This window comes from Adiantum capillus-veneris, chromosome 2 (genome assembly GCF_014529385.1).
Source record: "Adiantum capillus-veneris isolate H3 chromosome 2, ASM1452938v2, whole genome shotgun sequence".
Taxonomy (NCBI): domain Eukaryota; kingdom Viridiplantae; phylum Streptophyta; class Polypodiopsida; order Polypodiales; family Pteridaceae; genus Adiantum; species Adiantum capillus-veneris.
In genome coordinates this window covers 106,946,098-106,963,350 of record NC_140932.1, presented here as the reverse complement: position 1 = coordinate 106,963,350, position 17,253 = coordinate 106,946,098, and the positions used below count along the sequence as shown (strand labels likewise).

The window sequence follows — 17,253 nt, the reverse complement described above, 5'->3', positions numbered from 1 at the left end:
TGGCCTGAAAAAGTGTCAAACTTGACGGCTTGACCCATTTCCTTGAATTCCTTGGTCTTCTTTGTCACGATTGTGACTATGTTAACAGCAATACATCTACTCCTAGTTGCAGATACGCGAAGTGCCATGCCAAGGAGGACCCCTGCGCTTGAATGGTCACACCCCTTCGCCAAAAGGACGTGTCTCTTCGCCAAAATCCATACTCCTTCGACGACTGGTCACACCCCTTCGCTCTACGGGTGCGACTCTTCGCCCAATGGTTGCAGCTCTTCGCTGAAAGAATGTGTCTTTACGTCTAAAGTCGTGTCTCTTCACCAAGAGACGTGTCTTTTCATTTGTCTCTCTTCGTCTCCTATATAAGGAGCCCTTGTATCACACATTCAATCAATCAAACACAGAGTCTTCTAAGTCTTGTCTCGAGTACAATTCAAGTTTCTTAAGTCTTAATCATGAGTTTTAAGTACTTAATTAAGGATTAGCACCTAGAACCCTCACAGTGGTATCAAAGCAAATTTTTTCCCCGGACCCGAAGGTTGTGAGCCTCTCACCCTCACCGCTACCCTCTTCCCCCCCCCCCTTTCCCGGAGTTGTATGGGAGCTGAAGAAAGGTGGTACACGTGCATACAAGAATGAGGTAATTTGAAATTTATTATGATCCAATTATATACATAAAGGACAGAGGTGTGGGTGTGGGGGAGGTGCCACGTACCCAACCTCTTCATTGGGTGGTGTCCCTTCGGGATTGCAATCACACCTCTTTGTATGAAAGGACGGCACCTCTTCACCTTCGGCACCCTTCATGCGAAAGGCCACCACCTTATGTGCGATTGCACCCCTTCCTTCACCCGACATGCCCCTTGCGCACCCTTTCCCCAGGTAGTGTCAGGCTGAAATCTGAAATGCTTGAGACTCTCGAACGTTGGGTTGATCATGCTGAAAACGCTGGGCTGAAAAGGTGCACCCCTTCCCCAAGAGTTCCGCACATTGGAGTTACCTCTTTGCAAGCGCTGGCTGTTTTACGTTGCAAATAGACTTTCGCTGGACTCTTTTACGTCATTTGCAGGCAGCATAAGCGTATTAATCTTAGCATCTACCTTCATTTTAATTTGGCCGCCCAGCCCCAAATTTTTAAAAGCCCTCATGTGAACTTACCTTATACATTAACCCTTCCCCAAATTCACTTACGAGAAATAATGACGACCAGCAAGCAGCATTACAAATGGGCGCATGTTATTCTGCAAATTTCTCTCACCAACGCTGGCTCCCTGCATGTCCTTTGGACGCCATGGGAATCGCACCCATGGTAGACGATGCATTCGGGGTGCCCGTCCCTTATCTTTCATATATAGACGAAGTTCCCGAAGAAGCCGTACCGGCGAATCCTCTCCCTATAACGGAGCTTCCGCAAGTGCTTCCGTCCCTGAATTTGTTCCCGACCCAGCTCTTGCACCAGTTTGAGTTCCTTTTGAGACGTAACCATGCCAAATTCTCAGGACGGAGGTAGTCAATATGACGATGCCCTTACTCTTATTAAGGAGAAGATGGCCACACTTTCCATAAGCCTCGCATCACTTCACACTCATTTGGATGAGATGCACACGGAAAACACTTCTCGAAGACGACTTGTTGCTTCTCGGACCACACATGCTCATTCGACACCTTCTTGCGAAGCTTCAGTGGATGAACCAAACGAACCAGATCCAACTGAAGAGGTAGACAATCGCAAACTTCAATTACTTTATAAAAATTTTAATGCTGCACAAAAGAAGAAGCTTGATGTTAAACTGCCGGAACCGTACAATGGTCGCCACGACAAGCGCGTGCTGGACCATTGGCTGTTCAAAATGGAGGTTTACTTATCAAACACAGACCTTGTCGAAAGTAAAAAAGTTGCACTTGCTAGTTCTATGCTCAAAGACACAGCATTTCTTTGGTAGCAACGATGGGTTGCTGATGGTAAACACACACCTTCTTGGGATAAATTCCGGCGTGCTATTCGCAAGGCACTCGAACCTGCCAATGCGGATTTTCATACCCGGTCCTCTCTTCGCCGCCTGAGCCAGACAGGTTCCTTGGCCGCGTACATCACAGAGTTCCAAAGGCTAACTCTGGAGATAGAGACCCTTAGTCCCTCTGATAAATTTCAGAGTTTTATCGACGGACTCGAACCCAACCTGAAGGACGATGTGCACAAATACAACCCTACCACTTTGGATGCTACAATTGCCTACGTGGAGCGTCTTGGTGATAATCGCCGCCCTACACGGAATTTTCTCCCTGGTGACGGATCTTCAAACAGCGCTCGCTTTTCACAGAGCGATCGCAGAAACAGCTATAGCCAAAGTCAGCAACATCAGTCTCAGTTCAGACAGCAAGCAACGCAACCTTGTTCAACTTCAAGGTTCTATTCTCAAGATCGACAATCTGAAAGCAAATCTTCTATACATGTTCCTTCACTTGATCGTGGTAAAGGACGTGATTTTTCTCAAGATCGTCATTCCAATACTCAGCAAGGCTCTTCGTCAAATGGATCTTCGACTTCAAAGAAGGAAGGATTATGTACAATTTGCAGTGCTGACCATAGAGGGTATCAATGTCCAAAGAGACCAAATCTGTCTAATTCAAAAAGAAATTCCAATGCGGAAACATCATCGACTTTTGAACAACCAGACTCTGCTAAGGATAAAGGAAAATTTGTGGTCAATACGATTCGTGTTTCAGAAGATACAAGTATTCTTATGAAGCATGCTCAGTGCAATTCTTCAGTTTTGGAGCCTCTCTCAAAGCAAGTTTTGAGCCTTCTTAGAACACTCAATGGTCGCTCCATTAATATTTTGGTGGACAGCAGATGCTCATATAATTTCGTCAACACTCAGATAGTTCAACAGCTTGGCTTACCAACTCAGAAGACATCTCACTTATATGATGTGGAAATAGTAGATGGATCAATTTTGACTTGTGATCAGACAGTTCAACAGTTGCAATTCGAGATTCAAACTTATGCAGATCAACTAGATTTTGAAGTCATGCCTTTATCTTATTACGACATGATTCTTGGTTAGCATTGGTTATTCCAATATGATCCAGCAATTAGCTTTCGAGGACATACTATCAATTTGTTCAAAGATGGACGTGAATTGACTTTACACGGGCTTTCTCATGCGGAAAGAGTGATTCAAGCCTCACGTGTACAAGTCAAACATCATGATACAGTGGATTATGAAACGAATATGATCCCCGATGCAGATGCAGATATTATTATTAATGAATTTTTGAATTCATTAATTTCTCCTGAATCAATTGATGAAGACGAAGATAAAGATATAGTTGCAGATTCCGAGTCTGAAGACGACTATGCTTTCTTTGATTCTTTACTGGATGACGATATGCCAATTACTGGATGACGATATGCCAGTTACAAGTCGTGAAGTTACAGTTCCAGAAGATGATTCCGAAGAATTTTGGGATTCGTTATTGGAAGATGATTACAGTCTCAAGACAAAATCCTCTCCAGTGATTACTAAAGTTGAAGTTACCCCATCTGAAGAGTACCTTGAGAAGATTTCCTCTTTCCCAAATATTTTGCAGTTACTGGAAGATTTTGAACCAAAAATTTTACATCACACGAAGGATATTGAAGATCAACCTCTTGTTGCAGTCAACCTGATTATGCCAGATTCCTCTAAAAAGTCTTTGAATAATGCAATGACATGGGATTTAGCAGTCAAAGCAAAAAGGTTTCGTAAGAAGCAAAGGTTCAAGACAAAGGTTTCCGATAACTCAAAGATTGAAGATTTTCGAAGATTCAATGCTTTTCCAGAGTTCTATCAACATCAAAATTCATTTCTTTGACACAGGCTCTCATTTTAAGTGGGAGGAAATGTCACGATTGTGACTATGTTAACAGCAATACATCTACTCCTAGTTGCAGATACGCGAAGTGCCATGCCAAGGAGGACCCCTGCGCTTGGATTGTCACACCCCTTCGCCCAAAGGACGTGTCTCTTCACCAAAAGCCACACTCCTTCGACGACTGGTCACACCCCTTCGCTCTACGGGTGCGACTCTTCGCCCAATGGTTGCAGCTCTTCGCCGAAAGGATGTGTCTTTACGTCTAAAGTCGTGTCTCTTCACCAAGAGACGTGTCTTTTCATTTATATCTCTTCATCTCCTATATAAGAAGCCCTTGTATCACACATTCAATCAATCAAACACAGAGTCTTCTAAGTCTTGTCTCGAGTACAGTTCAAGTTTCTTAAGTCTTAATCATGAGTTTAAGTACTTAATTAGGATTAGCACCTAGAATCCTCACATTCTTGCTCGTTTGTTCACTGTCAAAAGAGGACAAGCTCTCCTTCTCCGAATTGATAGATTGCCTCCCATGCCTTCTAGGCTTTTTCAGAAATCTGTTTTGCCTGCTTTCCTTGCTTTTTCTCCGCTTCTTCTGTCTTTTCTCATCCTCACTAGCACTAGAGGACGGCGAATTGTCAGAGCTCTCTGAAGACGAAGGAAAATCGGGGTCATCCTCAAAATGAGCTCGCTTCTTGGATCTGCTTGCCACCTCAAAAGTTGACTTCCAGCCCAAATAACCAGGAAAATCTGCCGATTTCCTCTTCTTCCGAGAGTGCTTCAAGCCTTTCATAATCCGGTTCATCTTCTTTTCAAGAGCTCTTTCCAACTCTTTCTGCAAGTACAGTTTCCGCTATTCTACACTTGTCTGTCCTTTCAGCTTTCTTCCTGACGTAAGAGGAGAGTCTATGATCTCACGCCGTGTCGAGTGAGCTCATCAATCAGCTAATTCTTCACGTGTTTCACAAATTTCGAGTCTCTAGATACTTGATCAGTCTTTTAACACACGTGTCAACCTGCAGATGATGTTTGTACTCCGCTTTGGCAAACTTCCCCGCCAAAAATTTACCCAAATCTTCATTGATTTCTTCAGTTCCCGCAAGAGGTGTTGTCTATGTCAGATTCTCCACGAGAACCCGTGTGCACTGCAAAGGGGATCGGATCCTCCATAGAAGAATAATCTTTCAGTGCTCTAATACCATTGTTACACGCTTGGACATTCCAAGTGAGAAGTCAATAGTGACAAATGAACAGAAAGTGCACAATCACTGAACTTTACAGGAGAGAGAGAGAGAGAGAGAGAGAGAGAGAGAGAGTCGACACGGTACGGCGGAATTCCGCGTCCAGACGCATTGGCTTCAAAAACTGGCGCCCCTTCCAATATTTCTTTGTTATTATCTCGCTACAATACAGCTCCCGAGGGCCGAGGATCCTCTGCTCTCAGGCTTTGCGTCCAAATGCTCTGCAAAGTGAGGCCCGGGGACGATTATGAACAGTACAAGAGATGCCTAAAATCGGATCCCCCAAAAGCTCTTCCCCCAACAGCACTAAACCCCAAAAGCATCTGCTCCAAAATCTAGCGCTGGAAACTGCCAGCACAACTCGCAAAAAATCCGTATAATCCTTCCACATCATTGTCCGTAGTACGAACTACTACGTCAACATGTCCACGCGTTTTACGGAAATCAGCCTCAGACTTCAAGCTTTGGGATTTTTTGGGTTAGGCCCCTCGGCTGGAGCTCAAAAGTTCTTTAAGTTGGTCGGTTCAGTTTCCCTCGTCCACTCGGCCATTTTCTCTTCCACTTGGGTATGCCACGTCATCACTTTGAGACGGGCCGTTGTATGGCTATTGCGATTTCCCAGGTCACACACACTGTTTGAGGGTTCTCAAACGGATCTGGACTTCATGCTGTTTAGGTTACAGACCAGGCACTCTTGATATGCTTCCACGCAGTGTGCATCAGTTTGATCTACATCCACATTCCACACAACACAGTTTCAACCACATTACCTTATGGATTATGTGGAAGGCACACTGTGCAAGCCTTCCCAGACATCTACCACCTTGACAGCTATCTGGCCAGAGATGTTGCATACTCTACGCAGCCAGTGGGATACATCAGCAGGCTCCTCCAGGGCAGCAGAGCGGTGCGCAGTCTTCAGTATTATTCAGCCTCAATCAGGATCAGGGACATATTACTTGGTATTATGCACCTCCTTGGTGGTTCATACTGCATTCTTCCTATATGCCACCATGATATAGAGCTAGCACTCATACTGTACTCCTCCAGTTTGTACTTCCTCTGGGAGACAGGCCCATTGAGCATCCCCAGAGGTCTCTTATACCCAGTATATAGCTCACAATTCCCACAAAGAAAAGAAAGGTGAACCTTTAACACCCTCTTCTACGAAAATAACCTCTTTTTCATTGTCAAAACGAAAAAGAGCCCGTGATGGATTTGCGGCAGTAAACACTTTCATTCCATGACAGACACCTAATGTATTTGTATGGCAACAACAATAAAATCTACGACCACTCTATGTGCAGTCAGTGGTCCATGGATCAACCACATAGTATTCAAAGAGTTTCAAGCAAGCACAAGCCATTCCTTATGCTCTGCTCCACAACAAGACAACCCTGGATCAGATATCGATCTTGAGACTGGAATTGCAAAACTTGTCATAAGAGGTTGATAGAGATGAAGGCAGCATTCTTGATTCACTTGTCCTGACAATTCTGAGCTTACTTACAGTTCACCTGGGTTTCACTGAATTACCATCTTACCCCAAATTCCCTGACAGTATGATGCACCAAGTAAATTCCATATATTCTGACATGCATATGGCATAGACATGTATATGAGATTTTATACAGATCTGAGAATAATATACAAAGCCTAAGTACTACTGAAACAACAATCAAACCTGATTGGGAGATAGGTAAACCGAGGTATGGAAGAAGATACTTTCAGTGTGTTTGACTCCGCTGTCAATGGAGGTCTCTGGGCAGTGTTCTTATACAGACGTTTCAACTGAACCAAGAAACCAAAAATGACAGCACATCTTTGATATGACTGCTGCTCATTCTCCCATAGAGGTGGTTCGTACCTGCAAGCAGGATAACGATGTTGCAGCCTCACCGTCAAACAGAAAACCCCATAATAATGAGAGATACGTACGTAGCCCAGTCTATTGGATCGAGAAGATTAGAAAGCCTCTCCTCCAGACTAACACGCCATTTTTTTATTTGTAGATCAGTTCCACTGCCCTGCAATAGTATCTCTCTTACTCCAGCAAAATTTGAGCTGGAAAGTATAAAAGAGAGGTGGGCCTCTTCTTCAGAAAACACTGCTTGGTCAGGATAGGAACGTTCCCCTCCAGATAGCACGTCTCCAATAAAGCGCAGGTCAAAAAGAAGTTGCAACAAGCCTTTTTCTGAAACTCTGCTCCTAGAATCCTTGAGACTTCTACTAAATTTGTCGTAAACAAGCAAGACCTGCATATTTTGAAGTGTCCATGTCCACATGACTAGAGAAAACACTTCCAAAAGCAAGAACAAAAAGAATATGTACACACCTTCTCAAACAATCTTGAGACAAATAGATGAAGAACATGTTTGTCTAGGGCATGCCCACCCACACGATAAACTTCCTGACAGCTCTTGAAGAGAAAGGATATTACATATGGCGATGGCATAGCAGGTAGTGGTAGCTTCACTTCAATTTCATCCCCTTTCTCATTAAGTTGGGTTAAGGCAGTCTCCTCCCAGCCCTTCAATGATTTTACAAAGTTTTAGTGAACAAGAACAACTACAGAGTCCATTTTTGAGTAACAATCAGAGTGAATATACCTTGAGAGGTGAAGATGATGCAAGATCATCATCTTTTACCAAGTCTCTTGCAAGCACAGCGGTCAGCCTATCAACACTCCAAGAAACCCATATACTGTGAGCCACTAGACTGGCATATTTCAAAGCCACCTCAAGCTTAAGAAATTCTGACGTGCCATCTTTTTTTGAAGCAGCCTTGCCTAGCCCTGGATTTTTCTTGTCTGACGAAAAATCCTTGACCTCCAACCAAAAAGTTCTATGCTGTGAGGAAGGAAGCCATGGAAGAGAATTTTCAGACGCTGCTGCATCCTTCTTACACCATGCTTTTGACGGGTGTAGGATATGTGGAAGTGTCCATGAACGACTAGAGAATGCTATTAAAATGCGACCCAAAAAAAGAGCCTTCTCCACTAAAGGAGAAAGACCATCGCTATCTGACTCAAAAGCATCCAGTTGTCTCTTGAGGCTTCCCAACTTGTCCTTTCCTATTATGTGCTTTGTAAAGACCATTGCCTTGTCCAATTTTCCTACTATTTTACTACTATCACTTAAAATACCCAAAACTTTTGAAAGTAGTCTATTGATGATGTTTGCCATCCATATACAGCAGTGCTCCTGCAAGTATGGCCCAAGTTCTTCTGATCTATTTGCGTTTTGATGCGTATGTAAAAAGCTGACAAAATCTTCCAGTACATGTTTGAGATTCTTATTAACTCCCTCTTTCAGTTGGGATACATCAGAACCCAGATAGATGCTTGAGAGACCAAGGCTTTCTTCCTCTTGCACTCTGACCTGCAATCCTGACATCGAGTCAGATGGCTCATCAATCCTTTTCCCCACATCTATGCCAGTGTACCACATCAAATCTGTGGATGCAAGACCCAAGGGCCCAGAAACCACATTGCCAGCAGCTTGTGGCTGACTTGACATTGCTGAATTGATGGAGGCCAAAATATCATCAACCCTCTTGTCAACGTCTACTTCTGCCAATTTTGAAATAACTATCCCCTTGGCCCTCTCCATAAACATTGTTTCAAACAAAATGCTCCACAAATTCAACGGCTCCTTAAGCAGCAGTGCAATCACGTAGTCCCAAGGAGAGTCAATGGGCTTACCAAAAGCACTTTCTAACCATTCTAAACTCCCTTCAAGGGCTTTTCTACTATCGCATTCGCTTCTAATGAGGCGTTCCATTCTCTCCAAATTCTTGCCACTATCTACAGAGTCCATCAGCAACCTACCCTCGGCAACAAGATCAACCTGGCAAGTATGTATCCATGATCTACATTTAGCTGAAAGGAACTCCCCTGCCAAAGAACTCGTTCTGCTTTCAAGCTTCTCCCAGTGAAGCTTCCACAGCTTCACCTCATCCTCAGGATTAGGAATACCTCCAAACAGCTGGGAGCCTGGAGGGGAGCTCAGCACTGTGCTGAAAAAAAGGGGTGCGTCTCCATTTACCTCCAAAAAAAGCTGCCCAGCATGACACAAAGATATCTGTAGTGTGTTGGCTGCCTTGGAAAATATTGAAGCAATTTCATCAACATCTTCAAAACTATCTTTAACAGCCTCCTTTAAATTCCTGATTCTGCTCCAAGCAGCCGTGGCTGTGCTTAGATGACCTCTCAGCCATGCTCTTCTAGTCTCAAAGAAAAACGGTACAATCTGAGTAGGGTTTAGCTCATCGATAACAGCCACAGCTGCTAGAGCGACAGCATACTGTTTAACATCCAGACCAGAGTCCAAAAGGCGATCTCTGCTCCTCTGACTAATTTGTGCACGAAGAGCCTCCACAAGTGACCACTGGTGTAAGAGGAGAGGAAAATGGGACAAATTTTCACCTTTGGCTTCACTTTCAGTGAGGAGCGTTTGCACCTTGCGCGCACGAAAGTATCGCTGAGCACCTTCAAGATACATGTGCTCATCCAAGCAGCCCCATATCTTCTCTGGTGTATCAACAACATACTTGACTCGGCAACCAACCCCATAAAGCTTCTCTCTTTTCTTCTTCTCCATGTCCATCTGGTGAGGAGTAGAAGGTGGATGTGGGATGGCCAAGCTGTGCTTCAAGGATGCAAACCCTGATTCCATATGTTGAATATTGAGAGCTACATTGTGGCAGGAGTTCTTCATGTTTGCTATCGAGTCAGCTGATTCAATTAGGTCTCGGTAGCTAGCACCAACAAGCTGCCTTAGCTCCTCTTTCTTCTCTTCAATCTCCTTCCGTGTGTTTGCCTCAACTTCACGAATCTCCACAACGGTGCGGCTCTCAAAGAGAGCCTCTGCATTGCGCAAGGTTGCATCTTCACTCGTTTTCTGTTGGAATCTACCCCCCCTCATTGTTTTTGCAAATTAAAATTCAGCAATCAATCAAGCACGAAAACCTGCAGGGAACGGAGCTGAAGATGATGGTGATGGTGTTGGTTGAGAAGGTGTCATGTGAAGAAACCAGGAGCAAACAATGGATCCGAGCAAGGAACAAGAGAAGCGGAAGCAAGAACGTCGGCTGCAACACCGATCTTGCTCTGCAGACGAGATCCAACGCCAACACGAGATCCTCCAGCATTGGACGTTGTACACAAACGCGGAAGCATGTATGCAAGTCGGAAATTTACAAAGGCAAAATAGCTCTAATTTCGAGTGTTTGAAAAGGGAAAATGATGAAAGTTGACATGTAGACCTCGGCTAATAGCTCAAATTGCTTTCAAATAGAGTATTTTGAAAGGGAAAATGATGAAAGTTGGCATGTAGAGCTCTTCTTCTAGCCTAGTGGACCTCTTTTAACCCTTGGATAGGGACATCATGGCATTGCAAGATCCCCTCACCAATGGAATGGCACTAGAAGGACCTCCTCTTCCAGTGTCATCATAGGGGGCTACAAGTTGTATTACTAGTCCAAGAAGACTTTCCCCCAAACTAGCAACTCCTTGTGTTCAACAACAAGTGCAACTTCTCTCCTTTACTGCGATGGAAGATCTACAACACTTGGTAGTGTCATATATTAGGAGGAACTTTGATCATGCACAGCACGAACATCGTGATATCTCAACATTAGGAAACAAACAAGGTGCTTGAACCATATATCCTAATCATGAGAATGCATTGGGCTAGCAAGCCTTTACCCCTACCTTGCAACACCTCTTGCACCCCGTGGTTCCACCTATGATTGATAACCCTATCAATGTGAATAAACCAATACGAGAGGGTTCTCTTGCTAAAGGATGAATTCACATTCGGCATGAATACTTTGACGCAATTGAGGAAGGATCGAATGTTACAGGACAAACTTAGATAGATAGTTGGTTTAAGCTCCATCATGATAGAGTTGTCAATGGTGTGTGTCATGACCCTAGACCCCCTTTGGAAACCCTAAACAAACCATAAGTATATGCCTAGTAATTATTACCTTTTCTTTTTAGGAGATTCTCAAAGTGCATTGCATAATAAATCAAGGGTGGTGGCTTTTGAAAGATACAATCATTTCCTTTTGTAAATGGTTTAGAGGATTTGACCCCATAGGGGAGATACCTACCAAGGTCCTAGTTCATATTGATTTGCTGATATTTCTAGTAGAATATTACCCGTGTATAAAAGTTGTCAGCTCTTATTTGTGCAAAATTCTTAGCATGTTCTAAATAAGACCCTCATATGTTAATAAAAGTTTACTTTGCAAAAAGATCTTAGAGTGTTTGTACTTTTGAAGGACTCTAAGGGTAACTCCCAAAAAACTCATGCATTGGTACCTTCTCAATGCTTGTTTTCATTGCTTCAAACAAGGGCACCTAATTAGAGACTGCTCGGCCCTAAAGCAAAAGGAGGAGGAAGCAAGAAGAAGAACAAGCTTCTCAAGCATGGACTTCCATTGCTAGAAGAAATTCAAGTAGGAATTAAACCCTATAGATGGAACAATACCCCTAGACGAACAAACAAGTTTGTTCTCCTATTGGATGAAGTTTTTGACCTGACTACGATGGGAGCTTAGGAGGCACATATGGAGTCAAAGTACTCTAATGAGAACAAAGAAGAACCCATCCAACCCCCCCACCCCACCCCTCCACGCTCTACGGCCCTCAACCAAACTAAAGTTGAAGAGTCTACTACTTCATCCTCCGAAGGAAATTACTTGGAGTCACTTACCGACTCTTCAAAAACATGAGGATGATGTATGTCTCAGTAACCCAAGGAAGCTAAGGAGGACTTTTTAGTAGTTGACTCGAAGGATTAGAAGCAAAAGTCCAAACTCTCCTTTCCTACCAAATATATGGACATCATAATGCCTTCTTATTGTAGTAAAGCCTTTCTACCCTTGGAAAAAACCCTTGAAGGACAGTCAGAAACGAAGGACCTAACAAATCTCAAAGTTTTGTCTTTTAAGTGCAAGGGCCTCTCAAATCTTATTAGGCGTACACTACTCAAGAAACGGTCATGTGATCTTCAACTAACCTTCCATGTCATTTGCCAACAATAATTAAAGGTCGGGGGCTCCTCTTTCTAACCTTGGAAGGTCAACTCATAATGCCTTTTGTTCTATACTAAACACTCTAAAAAAGGAGGCGGTTTCGGAATTTGTGAGTCTTGCTCTAATATGCTACATTTCTAGCATTCAAAAGGACCCATAGCAGCAATGGGTGGATGTTTCCTTCTCCCCTCCATTTGATTTTACTATAGTATTTGTTGATTTTACTATGGTCTTTGTTTATGCTACCAACTCGAGTACTAGTGGAGCCCTTTGTTGGGACTCTCTTGGTCAATTTCCACAACCATTAGTGCTTGATGATGACCATGAGGAGGCTATAGGTAGATGGAAACAACTAGGATGCAGAGAGATGAAACCTTAATTAGCTTTAGCTTGCTTTAAGCACAAAGTCGCCTCAACATAGGTTACATTTTTATGTGCATAACCAAGCATCATTTCCACATACATATTCAAACTAGCATGCATTTGACCAAAATTAAGAAGAAGATTATTAACATGAGACGACACAAGACTAAGGTCCAAATTTCATAAGGTAATGAAATAGGAGGGAAATAGATAAATATGTATTCACTGCAATTGACAGGCGACAAAAGCTGTGGACTATGCAAAAGGATTCAAGTTTATTCACATTGTATTATTAAAGAGCTCGTTATGAGTTATGCTCACTTTATGTTTGGGCGAACAGCTTGTATTCATTTTGAGCATTCAAGAAATCTATAAATCAGTACGTGCAAGAGAAAAATGCTCACTCTTGCACAAGGGGAGATTGCACCCAATGTGTGTGTTCGTCTTCTCTCCTCTCCTCTCTCCTCTATGGCGGTGCTGGTGTAACATCTCTACTACCATTGCAATAGACGGAGAGTGAGGCATGCCTACAAAATATGTCATAATAATCAATATCTAATTCTCCTAAATGATTTTCTCATATTAAACTGATCATTTAATGTGGGGAAGTGCCAAGGGAGAAAAAGCTAGAATATTGGTTAAGTTAGCAGACCGGCCACAGTAGGGATCCAAAGGAGGGAAAATAGGGATCCAAAGGGGGGGCCATCTGCAAAAGAGCCATGTGAAACAATGGGCCAAAAAGACCCTAAGGTTCAGCCCATTAAGACTTCCAAAATGCTAAGGTTCCAAAATTCAAAGGTTGTGTCCAAAGGTCAACCCTTGGAAAAATTGGATGCTTAGTGTGTGCCCTAAAAGTCTTTGCATATCCCTACATGGGAGGGGGCGAGCCCCAAAGCTAGGGGATGAGAGAGCAAGCCACACACACACACACAGGCTCCCTTTGCACAAAGGGAATGAGGGACACATGTCAGCTCCCTAGGCCAGATGCCCACAAGGGGTGCCCAATTCCTATTGGAAGACCCTTGAAGTGGACCAATGAGAATTAAGCTAGAGTAAATCTAGTTTAATTAATTTAAAAACATTTAATAAAAGAAACCAATAAGAATTAAGTGTCCTAGAAGACTATTGGGCAGTCTCCCAAGGGGTCCAATGAGCATTCAGGAGCCCCATGGCTTGCCTGATTCCTATTGGCCAGGAGGCAAAGGGGTCCAATGAGAGTTTAGTTTAATTATTTAATTACCTAAAGCTCTCACAAAAGGGGAAAGGGGGACACATGTCAGAAGGCTATCACTTATGCTGCTTAATCCCTATTGGCTTGACCTGGGGAGGTCCAATGAGGCAAAAGCCAGACTTACTTAGCAGCTAGGGCTCGCCCAAGAGAGGGGGGGGGCTGATTTTTGCTTGGCATTGACACACACACTCTCACACTTGACCATGTGTGAAGGGAAAATACTCTATCTCCTCCCAAGCTTTAATGGAGAGCTCATCACCTACTCCAAGCTTGTGAGATAGAAGCCTACATCAACACTCTCTTGGCATGTGGATGCAAATCCAACCAAGAGCCAAGCTTCAATGCATGCTCATCTTCTCTACCAAGCTAATTACTAAGCTAAGCTATGCTAATATGAGTGATTATGTGAGGAGATGTACTTCTTTCTCGTAAGATACTTCTTTTTCCTCTCAATCTACTCTCATACCCTGCTAGCTCTCACCATCTTCGAAGGTGTGTGAGGTCTTGGGTCTAAGAACGGGGATAATTCAAGTTGTGTTTGATTAAGTGTTTTGCTTGGTGTATGAAGCTTCCATCTTCATTGCACTAGCTAGTCTTGAAGGAACACAAAGAATTGTATTGTACAATGTCTCTCTTGATGGGAGAAACCATAATACAAAGCCTTTTTGGAGGGGGGACCGGCTCCATGCAAATCCGGTCCTCAACTGTTGTCAATAGCTTAATATCTCTCTCTTTTGAAAGTATTGTCGATGCTATCTAACTAGGTGTTATGCTTTTTGTTGCTCTCTCCACCCAAGCACTCTTGTAATTCTCATTAGGAATCAACTCTAATGAAATGCCCACCATGTTCATGCTAAATTCCGCTACACAAAAGATTTTAGGCCCTTAAATGTTACATTGGTATCAGAGCTCAAGGTTTCTCTTTTCTTGCTCAAGAAGGGAGGTCCTCAAGCTAACTACAAATGGTTGGTATTATTAATTGCCTGTGAGTAAGTAGAATAGGGATTTTTCAGCCTTGCAGTGCGCCTGCCTTTGTGCAGTTAACGGGGCATCACCGTCGAGAGCTATGGTCTTAATAGTGGAGTCCTACGGGGCTTGCCTACGGCTTAACCACTATTGAGCTATTAGAATCTTGACAGGAGCCGGTGCTGTTTTTGGTGTCGAAAGACCCTCTCTTCTATTCCTTGCAATTAATGGTATTCGAGCTGCGGGTACAGTAGCTTGAGTGCTTTTTCTAAAGGGGTAAAGAGGAGTAGCAACTAGGGCTTGAAGTGCCAAAGTACACCTAAAAAGTTTACACCAAAAAGTTGTTAGAATGGCTGACAATATTAAAGAGAGTGAAATTAATGTTGATAACTTTGATTTTGCTCATGAGCAAGCTACTAATGATGCTTCAATGCTTGTTAATTATCTTGTTTCTAGGCTTCAACAAGCCATGGGCAATCCATCTCTCCAAAGTGAAGTGCAACGGCAGCTCCGTGCTCACGGGATTCTCCAAGCTCATCACCATGACGAGAGAACACCTAGGAAGCCTCCTTGTGAGACTACCAAAAGAGGTCTCTCTCCGATTCGGGAAGAAGAAGAGAATCCATATGAAGGGCTCAAGAACTTACTTCTGGATGATGCATCTCCTTCCCAAAGGAGAATTCAAGAGCCTCCACCGAAGGAACGAGAAAGAAGCGAGTCTCCCGCCACCTCGGCAGAGATGGCTCCACGAAGACGGCGGGCTAAACGCTCTCCATCACCACCAAAGCGGAGAAGACCATCACACTCTTCTCCACGCCATAATTCAAAGAGGGATGATAAAAATCAAGAGAAGAAAAAGGCGAGAAAGAGGACATCCTCTTCTCCATCTTCTTCATCCTCTTCCTCTTATGAAAGCTATCGTGAAGACGGCAAAGATCAAGACAAGAAAAAGGCGAGAAAGAGGTCACCCTCTTCTCCACCTTCTTCAAATTCTTCATCTTCTGAAGAAAGTGATGGTGCAACTTTTGAATCATCAAAAAGAAGAGGCCATAGGAAATCCTATGCCGCATGGAAGAGGTCGTCCAAGCTGAAGAAATTCAAAGAGGGAGGGAAGAGCATCTCTTTCCTTACCTATGATGGCACCTTCGGTGCTACAGACAAAGTTTTGGCCTTTATCCAGCAATTCGATGCGGCGTTTGGAGATGAGGGCTTCACGGAGTCCTCTAAGCTACGCCATGTAGCTATGCACTTTCAAAAGTCCGCCAGACAATGGTGGTCTAGCCTACGAGCCAACGGTGAAGCTCCACGAACATGGAAGACTTTAAGAGCTTCCATTATGAAGCAGTTTTTGGCCACCGATGCCAAAGACAAAGTACTCACCGAATGGTGAAGCTTAAAGCTCTCTCCCAATGAATCCATCCATAAATATGTAGACAAGTTTTGGGACCTACAACTCAAGGCCACTGTCTTCAAAAAGTTGGATTTTGGAGAGCAAAAGCAACAATTTTGTGCGGGCTTAACCAAAGAAATGGCGGAGTATGTCAACTCCCAAAGGCCACGTACCATATCGGCGGTAATACACCATACTATGGTGGCCTCGCGAATCAATTTCCAAACGGGGGGTAAAAGAAATAATAAGCCCCCGGAAAACAAGGGTTCCAATGAGCCTAAGGGGAAGGACAATGTCCAAAAGTCTCCTAAGGGCAATTCCAACAAAGCTAAAGAGAAGGGAGTTTACAAAGGAAAGAATAAACTCTCTCCTGAAGAGCTTGAGCGTTATCGTAAAGATAACCGGTGTTTCAAGTGCGGCGAACAAGGGCATGCGTACCGCGCTTGTCCCCAAAAGAACAACCGCCAAGATCCTCCTAGAGCTTCTTTGGTTGAAATCCAAGAGGAGGAGATTCACCAAACTCACCACAAAGGATCTCCTCTATGCCATGCTTGGGGAAAGGTAAGAGAACATGATGCTTTTATTCTCTTTGACCCTGGTTCTACTCACAATTTCATATCTATGGAGTTAGCCACCAAGCTAGGCATACAATCCTACGAGATGGGAGATATCCTACCCGCAGACAGTGCCTTCAAGGGGCAAGAAGCTTCAGTCACTCCCTTAATCGGGAAATTGAGGCTTCATGTCCAAGGCTATGTGGACAAAGAGGACTTCTTTATCTCTCCTCTCAAGCATGAGGATGTAATCCTAGGGGCACCATGGTTTGACCGCCTGGCTGCCCATGTTAAATTTCCTGAAAGGAGAATCTCCTTTAAGTTCAGGGAAAAAGACATGTATATAGATGCTAAGGAGATGGGTAACACCATCCCCATTGTACATACACCAGCTTTCAACAAGTCAATAAAGAGCTCTATTTCCGTGTACATGATTTTTGTTAAAGATTCTCAAAATGAACCTAATGCTTTAGCAAAAGAAAATAAAAGCAACCAAAAGGAATTAGAGTTATCCAATTTTCTCAAGGGGTTTCAAGATGTCTTTATTGACGACATCCCTTGTGAGCTACCTCCTAAACGAGGTAATGACGACCATGCAATTGAACTTCTTCCAGG

General features: G+C 43.5%; 1 protein-coding gene across 1 annotated transcript in view; it reads right to left on the bottom strand.

Annotated features, from left to right (window-relative positions):
- The window catches only part of LOC147463347 (Vps51/Vps67 family (components of vesicular transport) protein), a 34,356-nt gene extending 24,042 nt beyond the window's left edge, over window positions 1–10,314 (bottom strand). The window contains exons 1-4 of the mRNA XM_086488227.1: window positions 7,700–10,314; window positions 7,426–7,620; window positions 7,029–7,345; window positions 6,775–6,957 (exon numbers count right to left, since the gene is read on the bottom strand). Of these exons, the coding sequence (XP_086344353.1) occupies window positions 6,775–6,957; window positions 7,029–7,345; window positions 7,426–7,620; window positions 7,700–10,015 (3,011 nt within the window). The 5' untranslated portion in view covers window positions 10,016–10,314. The remainder of the gene's footprint in view (window positions 1–6,774; window positions 6,958–7,028; window positions 7,346–7,425; window positions 7,621–7,699) is intronic.
- Window positions 10,315–17,253: the final 6,939 nt, after the last annotated feature.